General features: G+C 42.0%; 1 protein-coding gene across 1 annotated transcript in view; it reads left to right on the top strand.

Moving 5' to 3' along the window:
- Positions 1-16297, top strand: part of ABCC1 (ATP-binding cassette, sub-family C (CFTR/MRP), member 1) — a gene marked incomplete at its 5' end in the record, with an annotated part of 33899 nt that overhangs the window by 12683 nt on the left and 4919 nt on the right. The window contains 14 exons of the mRNA XM_009078093.1: positions 297-384; positions 1757-1826; positions 2677-2803; positions 3957-4133; positions 5195-5362; positions 5738-5915; positions 8220-8264; positions 9947-10031; positions 11252-11390; positions 12317-12524; positions 13025-13335; positions 14193-14392; positions 14881-15007; positions 15374-15475. Coding sequence (XP_009076341.1) covers positions 297-384; positions 1757-1826; positions 2677-2803; positions 3957-4133; positions 5195-5362; positions 5738-5915; positions 8220-8264; positions 9947-10031; positions 11252-11390; positions 12317-12524; positions 13025-13335; positions 14193-14392; positions 14881-15007; positions 15374-15475 — 2025 coding nt within the window. The remainder of the gene's footprint in view (positions 1-296; positions 385-1756; positions 1827-2676; positions 2804-3956; positions 4134-5194; positions 5363-5737; positions 5916-8219; positions 8265-9946; positions 10032-11251; positions 11391-12316; positions 12525-13024; positions 13336-14192; positions 14393-14880; positions 15008-15373; positions 15476-16297) is intronic.

Here is a 16297-nt window from a genome sequence, read left to right as displayed (position 1 = left end):
TGTCCACTGGTGAAATCTGGCCACCTCAGCAAGGGAGCTCTGCAGTTCCTGTGTGATAAGTGCTGTGCAAGCAAAATAATCAATCCCAGTTGGGGGGGAAGGGTGTTCTGAAATCAGCCCTATTTCTTGTGGTTTGGGAAGTGCAAGTTTGATGACTACCCAAGCAACTATGCAATGGATGTAAGGAGGAATCAGGAGTGCATGATAGTGCTGCAATGTATACACTGTGCAAAATAAAGAGCTCTTAAATATGATGAGCAGGGTATAAGATAATTTTGCATCCTTCTTCCCTGCAGGCCAGTGTCTCCTTGAAGCGCCTTAGGGTGTTCCTGTCTCATGAAGAGTTAGATCCAGACAGCATAATCAGGGGTCCCATCACAGAGGGTGAGTTTCTTTACTTGTTGAAAATCAGCATGTACAGGATTGGGATGGTTTCTTTGGCTTTTTATAACAAATTTGCTGCGTGTTTGGTGGATTTCACTGATAAATTTTAGCCAGAAAGCAGAGAAGGGAGTCTGTAAAATGAAAATTGTAGAAAGATTCTACCACCTTTTGAGGTAATTTCTTTCCTGTCCAAAACTCCTGTGTCCAAACTACAGAATCCAGACACACATGGCCGCTTTCAAAATTACCTGTTTGACTGTTTCAAGTGTAACAGTTGAAGTTTGTTGGCAGTTAAGAGGAGGTAATTAATCCTGTGCCAAAACCCATGGAACACTTCAACAACCTTGAGATGAAAGCATAGTCCCAGTTCTGGCAGATGCATCAACTGTGCAGTTTGTGCAATGAGTATTACTTGCTGTGTCAATCCCACTGTATCCAGTGTTGCTGGTCCAGTTATACACAGCTGTTTAGGAGGTAGGTAAGTGTGAAGGCAGATTTGCTGAAAAACTAATGCCCTTTTTCTTGCAAAACAAAACTTTAGTTATCTCAGTCACTTCTAAATAAATTTTCTTACCTCCTGTTTACAAAGCTAGTGAAATTCCTCTGACGACTCCTCACACTGCTAAGCTCTGTATCATTTTGGTCACTTTACTTTCTGGTAAGCAGTTATCTGCTGTACTTTTTTTCTCTCTTCATCTTCCTTTTGAGAATATCTCCTCCCCTTTCTCAGCTGATAACCATGAATACATTGCTCATAAATCTTTAGTGTGAGATTTTGGGTTCTTTGTCCATAATGGGTTGTACTTGCACACCTATGTAAATATTTACCTAGACCAACTATTTATTGCATATTTGGTTGAATTAGGAGTGGTATATTTTGAGTTGTTGCTGTAAAAAACTACAGATGCCACTATCACGTGGCATTTCACTGAATAGTGTCTTTGGTTAAAGTTATTTTATTTGGTGGTTTTATTTATTTTACCTATGGTTCTTGTAGTAATTTGACACACAGAATTGGCAGTTTAGCTGATACTTCAATGAAAACAGAGGTCAAATGGAAGCTGCTGGTTTCTTGTACTGACTTTGCAGTGCTGGGTAAAGGATGCAGCTGAATTAGTTGATATCTCTGTAGTTGACATTTATGTACCTCTTGGTTTCTGAATAAGTGTAGCCTTAGAACCTGTGTTGTCTTCTTAATTTCAGTAAAAGCAGAACACAAATTTTTTGTAAGCAATGTGTGGTTGCTCTTCTGAAAAAATAGCTTTATACCTCTGCTTGTGTATGTTCAGATTGACTTCTGTGGCATGATCCAGAGCATACAATTCAGGTGCTTGCATTGGTACTATTATAAATATAAATTTTCTATTTGCAGCTGAAGGATGCATTGTTGTAAAGAATGCAACATTTAGCTGGTCCAAAACTGATCCTCCCTTGCTGAACAGGTAAGAATTCCTACCCTTCATTCCATCCATAATCTTGCTGCATCCTAAACAATCTGCATTTGAATTGTAAAATACATATGCAGAAGAGTTTGTTGCCCTAAAGAAATAGAACAAATAACATCTGTTCTATATATATGTATTATTTTATTCGGGGCTTTATGAACTAGAGGGATTTTTACAGTATGTTACATGTATGGAATGCATAAAGGGGAGTAGCAAGAAGTGTAATTGGGGGAGAGAAAGACACAAGGGATTTCAACCTGTGGCTCTGCTGCAGATGGGATGAGCTCCATCTAGAGGATGCAGCCTGGTCAGCCCCTCAAAATCATCCCTGGTCCCTCCTGTGTGCTCAGTCTCTCTCTTACAATCTGGTTCTTGCTGAACTGTAGCCATCCTTGATTCCCGTGCTGGAGAAAACCAGTGAACCTTGCACATGGTATGACCAAGTAACTGTGCAGTGATGCAGCTACAAGACCTGCTGCCTTCCCTGTTCCCTTCCTTAATTTTGCCTGCTCTTTCTTGGGCCTTAAATGGCATATTCTTTGGGACAAGGATACTGTATTTACATTTGAGTTCACAAGACATTTGAGAGAAATATTGGCAAGGTTGAGTCACAGTGCTTTCTTCCTTTTTTCTTCCCCTTTTGACTAGTTACATATTAAGATGCTTTGTTCCAAGCAAGGGATAGCTGGGTGCTTACTGAATGAGAAGCTGGCATTTAACAGTTACAATTTCAGTGCTGTGTCAGTATTTGCAGTGGGTGTTCACATTGCATCTGGTTTTATATGGGCAGTTCAATTGACTGGGGTGTGCCAGCAAGCAAGGCTGAATTATGTACACTTTATTTCAGCATTAATTTCACTGTTCCTGAAGGCTCCTTGGTGGCTGTTGTTGGTCAAGTTGGCTGTGGAAAGTCTTCATTGCTGTCTGCATTACTGGGGGAGATGGACAAAAAGGAAGGCTACGTGGTTGTCAAGGTGTGCTGTGTTTGAAGAATTGTGCAGCTAATTGTGGGTATTGCCAGAGGGAATCTAGATTTCCAAGTGGTGTGGAGAAGGGAAGAGGCAGCACTTCATGGACATGCTTTTCAGCCTGATTTCCTGGCAGGCCATGTGTATGCCTTAGCCTGTGCTCTGTGTAATTGTCTGTTGAGCCTTGACCCAACATCATCCAAATCTGTTGGTTTCAGATTTAGGCAAATAGAACAATGGAGGTCTCAAAGCTAAATATTCTGGTGAGTCTTGTTGGCAGGCAGGTGTGAGGAGAGGAGACCCTGTTTTACATACTCCAGCTTGAGGAAAAACAGTGTTGGGTCATACCTTCTTAGACATAAGAGAATGATAAGGAGAGAGCATGCACCCAGATGCCCAAACATGGGAAAAGCTGTTGTTGTAGTTCATGCTTTCTTAGACATCAGAATTGCACAGAGCTCACAGGGGAAAAATGACCTGGAAGTAGGCAAATAAGTAAAGTCTTTGGTTTGTATTTTGCTGCTGCTTTAATGTATGGAAATACAATTATTTTAAGAGCAAAAAGAATGTGTTGCATTTAAAAGACTTTAGGTTTGGTCACCTTCAAAACTGTGGAAAAATTGAGTAGGTGAGATACGAGTCACTAACTATTAGTGCAGAAAGAGAAGGCAGAACTGATCTTCAAAGCACAGTACTTTGTGTTATATCAATCTCTTCCTTTGAAGTAACTTTTATATGAAAACTACTTCCTCTGCTTTCTGCAGCAATCTCTTGGCAGGGATGCATTTGTTAAACACTTGCATTCCAGCTTAAATTGTTGTATGCAGAACATAATTTATATGAGAGAACTAATGACTTTGGACATTCAGTATTTGTGCAAACATTCTCTAAACAAATGTTTCCTCCAGGTTTATGTTAGTCATATTTTGTTTGAAGTCCTTTCTTTTCCACCAATGCACTTTGTTACATTCACTTGTAGAGGGGATAATAAAAACAACGTTTTGGAGGAGGCAGGAGCCCAAGAACTACTTTGTGCAGTTTTGAAATGACTGTGGGCAATGTGTGAGGTGATTAGCACCACCTGCCCCACAAAGCCCTGCTGTGCTTTGACTCTGTGTGCACACTCTTAGTCTAAAGTACTGAATTATTTTTCTTGCAGGGCCCTGTAGCCTACGTTCCTCAGCAAGCCTGGGTCCAAAATGCAACCCTGGAAGATAACATTATCTTTGGAAGGGAGATGAACGAGAGCCGGTACAAGCGTGTGATTGAGGCTTGTGCACTGCTGCCTGATATAGAGATTCTTCCTTCTGGAGACAAAACAGAAATAGGAGAAAAGGTATTTCAATCCCCACTCTACCATAACAGTGCTATTGCTTGTAGTTAAGGCTGTGTGACTTCTATTCTGCTTTATTTCAAAGTTGTATTGAGTTTAGAACATTCAGAGCAGAGACCCTTTAGAATAAGAGGCAGATTTGAACAGTATGTTTTCCTTTTAAGCCTCAGAGGGGAGGAAACCTGTCCTCAATTACAAATGTAAAAGCATCTTGAAATGACAGTTGAAATGACAGTTTTTAATGGTCTCCAAGTTGCCATGGTCATAGAGCTGAAAAATGTATGGAAACAGGAAGAGAAGAGTCATCTGAACACTTCAGCTTCATTTAAATCACACAAACATCCCTTTCAACCACTCCCCTGTCCCCTCCCAGAAAAACCAAACCACAAAAACAGCCACCACCCCAAAACTGGCCTTTGATTGCAAAAATATGTGCAGTGTGGGGTTTAGAAACTTGCATAGATGTTGTAGTGCTGTGCTATGGAGGCAGGACCAGGTGTCCCCATCCCATGAGCCCAGCAGGGTGTGTGTCCTTGGCTGCTGGGCATTCTGCTCTCCAGAAGACAGGGGTATGTGCTTTGCCTGCTGACTAGTTAGAGGTGGGATGTAGCTGCCAGCCAACAGCTCCAGATTCAGTAAACGGTGCAGCCTTATCTTCATTACTGGCCAGCAGACCAACCAAATTGTAGAGTGTGAACAAAGTTTGTTTATTTAATCAGAGGCAGCACTGCAGAAACACAGCTGAGAAAAATAACCTCTGAATGTACAGGGGTAGGTAGGTTGATCTGGGTTAGCTGGTTTACAAGACTAGCAAATGCTTTTTTTTTTTTGCCTAGCCCTTCACTGACAGGGGAAAACTAATAGATGTGGTTGATTCCAGGAGGATTTGGACTCTGATTGCTTGTGCTGTTGTGGTAGTGAAATTATTCATGGAGATCTGTTTCATACAGTGCTGAAATTCCTCTAATTTGAGTAAACCACTTACGACTCGTGTCTTTCATAAACTGTAGCAAGACATCTCCTTCCAGTTGTAAATAAAGGATCTTATTTTCTTGTTTCCTCAGGGTGTGAATTTGTCTGGAGGCCAGAAGCAGCGAGTCAGTCTTGCTCGGGCAGTTTACTGTAATGCAGATGTCTATTTACTGGATGATCCTTTATCAGCTGTTGATGCTCATGTTGGAAAACATATCTTTGAAAAAGTTATAGGACCAAAAGGAATCCTGAAAAATAAAGTATGTCATAATGAATGCTTGTCTCTAGAGAATGTGTTTTCTTGGCTGAGTTCAAATGATTCCAAGCCTGTCAAGTTGTGTATTCAGACTTTTGTTTCTAACATCTGAAAAACTAAATGATCCTTCTGAGATTTTCAGAGGACTTTTATAAAGCATTGAGATTTTTGTAATGAAAGGTGCTCTGATTTCTGTAATTGAAAATTCTTTAATGGAAAAATCAAGACAAGAGTATTTTTCCTTAAAGCTGTTGCATGCCTGTCCTTTGTTATTGCTGCTTTACACACAGAATTCAAGCAGTAAGGGCAATAGTTCATCCATGGTGTTTACTGGTTTGAGATGTTAGAAAACCTTTCTTTTTATTCTTTTGCTGTTTAGACTAGGGTTTTGGTAACCCATGCAATCAACTATCTGCCTCAAATGGATACAATTCTGGTCATGTCTGATGGAGAAATTTCTGAGATGGGCTCCTACCAGGAGCTGCTGGAGCAGGATGGAGCTTTTGCTGAGTTTCTTCGCACATATGCTAACACTGAACAAAGCATGGAGAACAGTGGTAAGCTCACAAATAAACTCTCTTGGGATGAGTTGATGTCTGTCATGTGAAGTGAGTACAGGGAAATGTATAGGAAAAATAGTAGTAGTGGAAGGAAAGTCAAATTACTCTTTCTTGTGTTCATCTGTAGGTAGAGGTGCTTATTTCTTGAGGACATTGGAGGCTGAGAGATGAAAACCACATTCTTTCTTAAAATTTAGTAAAATGCATAACATACTGTAGTAAAATTCCTCTCAGTGCAAAATTCAGGGGGTTGTGAGACTGCAGAGGCCAGCTGGGGTTACATACCCTTGCTGTCTCTGTTAGGATGTGTCTTTATGCACATAATTGCTGTGGGGATGGGGAGGAGGAAGCAGCAGCTCAGTTTTCTAGCTGATGTCCTTGACTCCTGCATCTGCTTTACAAAACAGCTATAGAGCTGCACTGATACAGAAATAGACTTCAGATTTATTTATTTTTCTACTTGCAGACAGTTGCAGTATTGGGTTTTAATACAGGATTTAGTGTCTTGCCTCCAGCCTGTTTTTACCAGTGGCTTGGGTGATTTCCTGACACTCCTCCATATGCTCATGCTGAACAGTATGAGTGGTGCTTGCACTGTGTTGACATGTGCTTTGAGGCCTGTTTGGTAGCAGGTCCTTGCTGCTGGGTGCTGCAGTGCAGGAACAGGGAAGGGACTGAGCCTGCTTTTTGCTCCATCTTCCAGTTTGAAAGCCAGTGGTTCCCTCCCATTCCCTGGAGGGAATGTAGAGGCATTTTTTGGTGTACTCCTCACACGCCCATCACAGCCAAAACAGAAATGGTGCCAGACTGAGCTGCTCTGATACAGCTGTGAAGTGTTAAAGGGATGTTGAATGGCTGTCTTTGGCAAGGGGCTGCTCCTGATGCTCATCTCAAAGTTCCTTGTGGGATGGCTGTGATGGTCTGCCTTGTTCTCTAAAGCTGCCTTCTACTATCCAGGCTGGAACCACAGGCTGCTCTTGGAGGCTGTGAACAGGCAGGGTTTGTTTTCTGGATGTGCAAGGTGGCATCTTCTCCTGCCTCCCTCTCATGGGCAGTTGAATTTGTCATCTTGATCTGTCATCTGCCATCTTGAGGCTCAAGCTCAGGACGTCCATTCCTCTTGGAAGGTCTCAGTTGTTACTCTACAGACTGGGATGCTGGTTTGGATGGACACTGTAAACAGCAAGTGCTGTGTGGGTGAGGTCTCCCACTGTGAAAAGCACTGCAGGAAGAGACTTGTGGAAGCAGAATCAGCCTAGCTTCTGTGTGTTTTCTGTAGGTGCTCCTATAGCTACTTGGATACAGTCAGACTTGTTGCTGTCCTTGGTGTATGTAACTTTAGAGATAAAGTAACTTTCTCTGCACTTCCCTAGGCAGTTAATGAGTTGAGGTATAGAAAGATTTGCCATGTTTAATAGCCTTGTTCTTTTAGTCTTTGTCTCCTCCTCTTTTCAAGTGTGGAAAAATAGGTTTTGAAGTCCTTTGCATTAAACCAAGGTAGTTTATTTTTTCATTTAATACTGAATCTTGTTTTGGAAAGTGAGCCAGTGCTTTATTTTCTGCCATGCTTCTCTGCAGTTGTCTAATAAAAGGCACATTTAGCCTCAGCACTGCCCTGGTGATTCAGAGAGGATTATTGTATTACAGATTGGTGTATTTGCAGCAAATTTGTTTATCAGTTTTGATTGAGTGATCTTCTGCCAACAGTAGAAAGTGAAAAATAGGGGTGTTATTTGTTTGATTCACAGGGATAATATTGAATTTATCAAATGTGGAAAAGGTCACTAAGAATCACAGGTTCTAGGATAAACGCAGGCTGTGATGGGAGTCAGTCTGAGCTAGCTGGAGGGTATCAGCACACCCACTTTAAAAGAGAGGCTCCCTTATGTCTGAAGCTAAGTGTTGGCAGCCTGACAGCACTGTGGATTGGTGCTTTTGGCTGAAATACATCCTTCTGCAGGGGTGGGAAACCCTTTCCCTCTTACCCAGCCTCTGAGGTTTGGCTGCAACTCTGTTCCCCCTTGCCTTACAGCCCTTTTCTCTCCTTGGGATTCCTGGGGGTTAACCTCTGTCTGTGCTGTCCTGCTGCCTTTCCCATCCTCAGCTTCATGGGGTTTCTTCTCTGTGGGGGAAAACTGTGTAATGAGGTTTGGGAGTAAAAATAGGTCCATTTCAGCAAATTGGATTCTGCCTTGGGCATTTATGGTTTTGTGGTTTAGGTTATTTTACTTGGATATGTTGCTGTGAAGATTGAAAATGGTTGAGTATATTCTGGAAAAAGTTAATTATATATGCTTTTAGAGTCAGATCCTTCATTAGAAGGAACGATTGAACCTCTGGAAACAGGTAACTGCTTTTTTTGCCATGTGGCTTTACATTAGTGCTTGTGTTGGAGTAATAGGAGTAGCTGCAGCTTATTTACAAGAGATCAAGTCATTATTAGAAGAATTTTATCTGCACAATAGAAGGTATTGACTTGGTTTGCATGGTACTTGTTTGTGTGAGCTACAGCAGTTGGTGTGTCAGCTTGTAGGTAACTCATCAACAGCAATTCTGTATCTCAAACACTTCCATGAGGAAGCTTCAAAGATACACCCTGGACCTGGGAGTGTAGTGAGTGTACCCAGAGAGAGGCATCATTCAGGACTGAGCCTTGAAGATCTGTTTTGTTCTCATATGTGGACTCAGTACTTGACACCTGGTCCCTTTTGCAATTTCTGGACACATTTTCCAACAGAGTCCTCATTTAATGGGCTTATATCCTGGGTGCCACAGCCTTGAGCATTTTTTGTTCTCAAGAGCTAAATGCAGTATAAGCAAGAAAACTTTGCAGCCTACAAACTGAAGAGCTTTTAAGGGAGGATGGTTTATTTGTGGTTTTGTTTTCTTGTGGGTTTGGAACTTCAGTGATGTTCTAAAGCAGTATGATGCTGGAATGCTTGCTCGTTTTCATATGGGAACCTTTCAAAACAAGTGCTGTCAAATGCTTAAAATAACCAGCTGTCCCATCTTGGTGTGTTCTTATTCATATAAATAAGAACTAGATAAGAGAACTTCACTTTTTCACATTTTCTGCCTTTTTTTTTTCTGCTTAAGACCACACTGAGCACTTTAGCTTTGGGTTTTTATGTTCCATTTGCAGCTTTGTCTTCAAACAGTCCACACTTAAATGTATTGATGAACTGTTCTATGCATATATTTTTCTTTGCTTCAACTTCTAAATCTACACAAATTTTCCTTAATATCTTTGGAATAGATGCAGGTGGATGTTTTTGTTTGCATAAACTATGCACAGGCCATTTAAAATACAAAACTCTTTGCTACAAATTCTGAATTGACTTTCATACGTGAACATAGAGTTCCATTTACTTGCCAGCTTTTTTTTAGGAGTCAGTCATTTGGTTTGTGTAAGGAAAATGATGACATAATTTGAACATACGAGTTTTACTCAGGCACTGTATTTGCTCTGAATTAAATTGCTCAAAAAAAGTTAACATTTCAAGCTGACAGGTTTTCTGAAGTGTTTTAGACAATTGCCTCGTGTGCTGCATCTTGGTACAAGCAGGATGTTGTGGGATAACAATTCATGGAAAGATCTCTTGCTTAAATTAATTTGATTCCTGTAGTTTCCTAAATGAAAATAATTTATAATTAACTGTGTAATGTTATGGTTTGAAAAGATATGGTTTGAAAAGGAGTGGTTGGAGTGTTGGGTTTTTTCCATGGAGTGAGTCACACCTGACTTGACATTGCATGCTTTGACATAAAGTATGTCCTCATGGTTATATTACATTATTACTGACCTACATTTGGTAGAAAAATAAATGTTGCCTGTCTTGGCAATTAATCCTGTTGTGGGTGGAACTAAACTCATTTGTTCACTTGGTCAATTTTCTGTCAGTATCTGTCAATACTTGTGTTCCCTGCTTTGTTTGCACATTAGGACTGCACCTGGCATTTAGGACTGAAATTAAACCCTTGTATGTCTTTGCCTTACCATTTTCATGTTTACTTTTTCGTCCCCACAGATACAAATAGTCCATCTGCAAAGGAAGGAAAACCTGTGGAAAATGGAGTTCTTGTGAATGAAGCCCCTGGAAAACTGATGCATAGGTGTGTATTTTTTTTTCCCCTTTTCACCTTGCTCCCATCCTTTCAATCCTGTTACTCAGATGTGGATAAACAGTAATTTGCTGTTTATGGTATTTGTTAGAGGAAAATGTATCATGCTGGACTCTGCAGCCTGGAAGGGCAAGGCTGCTGCTGCTCCACAGCTCCAGGTCCCACAGTGGGAAGTACTCCCAGCAGGGACATGCACAGGATATATGGGCACACCACATGTATATAGGAGCCCACTTGGGTCACAGACACTTAGAACACCCACATAAATGCAGCACCACGTGGCCCCATCCAGTTCCCATCTCTGGCTCAGCAGGATGGAGTTTTGCTAGTGAGAAAACATTATATATGTGTGTGTACAAAGTGGATCTCTGCAGCAGATGGGCTCAGTCACTCGGTCTGCACAGCAGCTGCCCCTGGGTCCCAGTTGCTGGCACGTGGGTGTGCCAACCTCTGAAGCTGCAGCCCTGCTCCTGTTGCACATTCATGTCTGCACACACAGAGCTCTCATGCTATTCTTGCCCTGTGAAGAAGCTCTTGTGTTGTAGCAAGATACTGTGGGTTTGGCTTGCATAAAAGGGAGAGTATCATATTGCCTAATCCAACTTCCATGCGTGTTCCCAAGGCTTCTGCATTTCTCTGCTGTCAGATGGGATGAAGTGCCAAGTAGACCTTTAGTCTGGCCTAATACAGCTGCTATTATGATTGCAATCACTCTGATTATACCTTTCCAAAATCATCTCATAGTCTTTGCCTTATTTTTATGATGCTCTAGAGATACTGTGTTTCTGGAAGCTGATGAGTGCCTGGGAGTAAAATTGCCTGTTTTGATGCCAGTGTGGGTGCCCTTTGTGCACTCCAGCAGCTGCAGGGTGTATGATGACAGGGTTTGTAAAGGCTGGTGTTGATGGTCACAAAGCATTTTTCTTTCTGGAGTGAGTTTGTGCAACCAAGACTTCTTCGACTGGTTATTCTGTTACTTGTACCTGAACATAAGTACTTGGGAACTGAATGCCACCAGGGAGGATGAGTAGAGTGCACTGAGAGGGGAGGAGGGAGGCACTAGTAACTGCTGGCCTGATGATGTCTGGTTAGCTTGATTTATCACCGTAGGAATGTGAGCCACTGACTTGGAGCTCTGTGGACTGTCTATTTATGAAGTCAATATCTGGTTCATGTCATACTAAGACTGAAAAATAAATGTCTTCAAACAGGCAACTCAGTAACTCTTCAACATACAGCAGAGACACTGGGAAGTCACAGCAGCAGAGCAGCACATCAGAGCTGCAGAAGCCACTTGCTGAAAAGAATTCCTGGAAACTGACGGAGGCTGACACAGCAAAGACCGGGAGGGTATGGTCTCCAGCTCCCAATTTCTGTGCCCTCTTTCAGTTTCAGAAAAATCTGTATGGTTCAGAAGAAAATAGCTTCTGAAGACTATGTAACTGGCAGGAGAAGGGGCTGACTGATTTCTTGAACTTGCTGCTTGTTGTGTAATACTTCAGGGAGGTATTGCTGTGCCCTCTGCTGAGCCCCACCTTTGCCTGCAGAAAGAATGTTGACACTTTTGTGTAAGATGATGGGCCTGAGCACACTGAAGTTTAAAAGAAGAAATGAAGACCTTGTAGCTATTGCTTGGAGAGAGGTGGTGATAAATTAGGTGACCCAATGAAATCTGCCCTTCAGTGTAAGGAGCTGGAATTGACTCAAATGAATTTAAGCCAAGTTTCCACTGTAGACACAAGTATCTAATCCCAGGATACCCAGGGCTTTTTGAGAAACCTGAGACTGAGGTTCCTGGGAAAATGGCAGTTACACCTCCTAGCAATGTTGCTTGAATCCAAGCTTGGATTGCTTGTTGTTAGTTAAAGATAGACCATAGGATACAAGCCATGTGGAGCAAGGGTTGGTTTAAAGGCTGTATAATCTTGTGGTACAAAGAGAGAGCCAAAAACTAACTACTCAGTGAAGTTTTTGGCTCTCCTACTGATGCTCTGTGTTACTTCAGACAGTTCTCTCCCTACTCCTCCCTTCCCTTGGAAGACAAGGGAAAGATGATGTGTGTGTGCCCTGAAGGGATGTTGGATTTGGCATGTCTCCACAGAATGCTTTACAGTTTGTGTTCCCAAGCAGTGGCTCTCCAGAGTGCAGCTGTTGTGTTTTTGTGCCCTGATGCTGATTTGATACCAACTTCAAATAGGCCTTGGAGAAGGGGGAATTGCTGGTTTTGAAACTTAATCTGAAAAATTAGTATCTCTTTTTTTCCCTTCTGTCTTCAGGTAAAGGCATCAGTGTACTGGGACTACATGAAAGCAATTGGACTCTGCATCTCCTTCTTGAGCATTTTCCTTTTTATGTGTAATCATATTGCCTCCCTGACTTCCAACTACTGGCTAAGTTTATGGACAGATGATCCTGTTATCAATGGGACACAGCAGCACACAAATGTCAGACTGGGAGTATATGGAGCACTTGGAATTTTCCAAGGTTTGCTTGGTCTTACCTATTTTAAGATTTGCTGATTCAGAGTGTAGTACTTTTGGTGACTGCAGGAGCAGTTTGCTAAGGATTTGAGTGTGGGTTTTTGTAGAAAGATGAAAAACTTTAATTAAGAAAGGCAAGCAAACCAACCTATAAAATGACTCAATAAATGTGTTTTCTTTCATTTGTACCAAGTGAGAAGAGAAGTGGTTTGCAGGGGCTGATGAGCCAGTATTGATGACAAAATGTCTCCTTGGCCTATAAAAAACTGTGCTAGCCTGATTTGCAGGGGCAGTTTGTCATGGGAGGCTATGCTTCCTCCCCTGCAGCTGCAGCCTGAGAGAGGAATGTGATGTTTTCACTGATGCTTTTTTTAACTACGTGACATATTTGCTGAGTCTACCTGTAGTAAAGTCTAGTTTTCGTGCTAATGCTAGATGACGACAAAATGTGGAAAATGTTTGCGTGAGAGGTGGCAGCAGTTAAAAACGAGTCTTCTTTTCTAGGTTTTGCTGTGTTTGGCTACTCAATGGTTGTGTCAATAGGGGGAATATTTGCATCACGACACCTGCACCTTAACCTGCTGCACAATGTTCTCAGGTCTCCAATGAGTTTCTTTGAACGTACACCCAGTGGAAATCTAGTGAACCGTTTCTCTAAGGAGATAGATACCATTGACTCCACCATTCCACCAATCATCAAGATGTTCATGGGCTCAACATTCAATGTGATTGGGGCTTGTATCATCATTCTGCTGGCCACACCTATAGCTGCTGTCATTATTCCACCTCTGGGACTTGTCTACTTGTTTGTGCAGGTAAGGGATGTTACCTGGGGGAAGCAGAGCCAGCAGGCACTCATCCTCTGTTATTTAAGACAGTTCTTACTCTGCAGGAGTAAGGATTCTCGCGTGTTGGGCTTGAGTCATGCTTGACTGACTGTGCTTTGCATGGTTTACTGATTAGCTAACATTAGCAGAGCATTTCCTTTCATTGTCAAGTATAGACTGACTTCTGTGCAGAAGTAAATCCTTTAATACCTAAGCAGACTTTATAAAAATGCCAGGAGAGTTTGAGGCACATTTCATACTATTTGTTGCTCAGAGCCCAAATGGGGAAAACATATGGGCTTTTCCAAAACTTCTTTCCAAAGCTGAGTAGCTTTTGGAGGGGTATGTGTGCATTGCTTATGTGGCAGTTTTGTCAGAATACAGAGCAAGAGAAACGATGGCAGCCTTTCACTCCTGTCTTGTGTGAGCAGGGTGTGCTAGCTTCACTCCTGCTTTACTCCTAGAGAGTAGCAGAGCCAGTAAAGATCGAAGAGAAGCAGCTGAGTTTTGACTTTGGCTCTTGAATTGATAAATCTATTTGGCTTCTTTAGTAAACCTTAAAAGTGGTGATGTGTGTGTTTTATACTGGTGAACTGAACTTGCTGAGAAGAGAAAGAGGAGCAAATGGCTCTCTCATGAGATGGTTTGATTGGTGGTTGTTTAAAGACAGCAGAGTGTATGTAATGGTGTTCTTAGGTCTAAAAGTGTTGAAGAACTGTATGTTTCCATATGTAAGCTGAATCTCTGTAACTAACAGCCCAATGGCAGGGAACTGTCTTAAGATTCCTCTTGTCTTTTCAGACGTGGTCTGGATGTAACCATAATTCTCATGCTCTGATTTGCAGAGATTTTATGTGGCCACTTCTCGGCAGCTCAAACGCCTTGAGTCTGTCAGTCGTTCTCCTGTATATTCTCACTTCAACGAGACCCTCCTGGGAGTCAGTGTCATTCGAGCCTTCGAGGAGCAGAAACGCTTCATAAAGCAGAATGACATGAAAGTGGATGAAAATCAGAAGGCTTATTACCCAAGCATTGTTGCAAACAGGTAATGGTTGGGATGAAGTACTGAATGGCAGGAGGGCATGGTTCTGCTGGCTGTGCTCCTTATCAATCACAGCTCTTGGCATACTGGTCCAGGATAGGAAAACCTGCATGGATAAATTGGTTTCATGTATGTTTTGCTTAAGCTTCTGTGATGAAATTAAGATTACTTCTGAATTTTTCTTCTTTCTGACAGTTCCTGCCTTACTGCTGGGTTATATTCTTTTAAAAGTTTGATTCATTGATCCTGCTGTTAGTTCAGAAAGCAGTTCTAGTTCAGACAGGAATTTATGCACCTGAAAGATTCCCATGCTGCTGAGGCAGAACCTCAGATACCTTGCAGTTCCCATGTCACATCAGGACACGTGTGCCACTATTAATAATCTTTTCCAAACCAAGATGTGTGACAGAGCATTGGTTGTCCACATTCTGAATTCTCCATGGATGAACTGCTGGAAAGAGGCATTATTATGTGCCTTTTGTGCCTTGCAGGTGGCTGGCTGTCCGTCTGGAGGGCGTGGGGAACTGCATTGTCCTCTTTGCAGCATTGTTTGCAGTGATTGCACGCAACAAACTCAGCGCGGGACTGGTTGGCCTCTCAGTGTCCTACTCATTGCAGGTAACTTTGCCTCTTTGAAAAAAATTCAACCTCTGAATGGGAAAACTGCAGCAGAAAGTCAGAAACCTGATATGGCCTTGGATGGAAAACTAATATAAGGAACATAAAAAGAATAAGAACCTCAAATAGTATCTGAGAAGGTGCTGAGAAGTTCCTTCTGTGTGTGAGGGGATGTGGCCAAGTTGACTTATCCCCTGCATTTTAAAGGCATTCAGACTTTTCTCCTGTCCAGCAGTGATTAGCTAAGATCTTGCCTGTGTTTATGCATTCTCTGAACTTGCAGTGCTTTGATGTTTCAATGTTTTTTATTTACTGCAGGTAACATATGTAGTGTAAACTTCTTCTAGACTTGTCTCTTTCTTGCAGATTACGGCGTACTTGAACTGGCTAGTCCGCATGTCATCTGAGCTGGAAACCAACATTGTTGCTGTTGAAAGAGTCAAAGAATATGCTGAAATGGAGAAGGAGGTACATGAGTTGTCTGTCACACCTGTCCGAGTCACTGACTGGCTGAAGGGGTTAGAGGGTTCAGTGGGGCCTGGGACAGAGCTCAGTGCTGGCAGTGCCTCCCTGGGTGGACAGGCTGGATTCAGCAGGCAGTTCCTGTGGGTGCTTTTGAGGTGTATCCACTGGTATTTACACAATGATATTTAGGAAATGTGCCGTTCTGTCCTGGTCTAAGCAGTAGGGCTGTACAAATGTTTTGCTTTCCTAAGTCTTTAAACATTATTTTTTATTTGTGTTTCTCTGTTTTGCTCTCAGTATGGGGAGCAAAGAGGTTTTACTTTTTTTGGTTTTGATTCAAATCACATAACAACTAACTTAATCCGCATTATGGTTACAAAGCAGAGTTCCCCATGACTTTTCTGCCATGCTTGTCACTTGAACCTGACTTGAGTTACTTTCTGCAGCCAAATCTTATGAAGACCCTTCCTAGATTTTTTTCCTCAAGTTCTGGTAGCAGAGCAGTGTTTATACATCAAAAGCCTTTTTGTTTGGCCCTGGCAGTCAATGCAGTGGGGTGTGTTCTCTCCTTTTCCATCTCTGTGGGAGGCTGAGGCAGCAGCTATTTACCTTAAGAAGATGTTTAGCTTATTAATCTGTTAATGCTTATGTCTCAGTTAAACTGCTTCTAGTCGCACGTGTGGCTTCCCCAGTGGTTTCTGTATCATGGGGAGGGTGCACAGGCATGTTGTCAGAATGTGTGCTACCTGCATGATTCTGCCATTTGTAACAGCAAAAGTTGATCCAGCAAGAGGGACTTGGAATAGCCAAACCCTTACCTACATA

The sequence above is a fragment of the Acanthisitta chloris genome, unplaced genomic scaffold (assembly GCF_000695815.1).
Source record: "Acanthisitta chloris isolate BGI_N310 unplaced genomic scaffold, ASM69581v1 scaffold25677, whole genome shotgun sequence".
NCBI lineage: Eukaryota > Metazoa > Chordata > Aves > Passeriformes > Acanthisittidae > Acanthisitta > Acanthisitta chloris.
The sequence above is the reverse complement of the archived record's forward strand: the minus strand, read 5'-3'. Positions and strand labels throughout refer to the sequence as shown.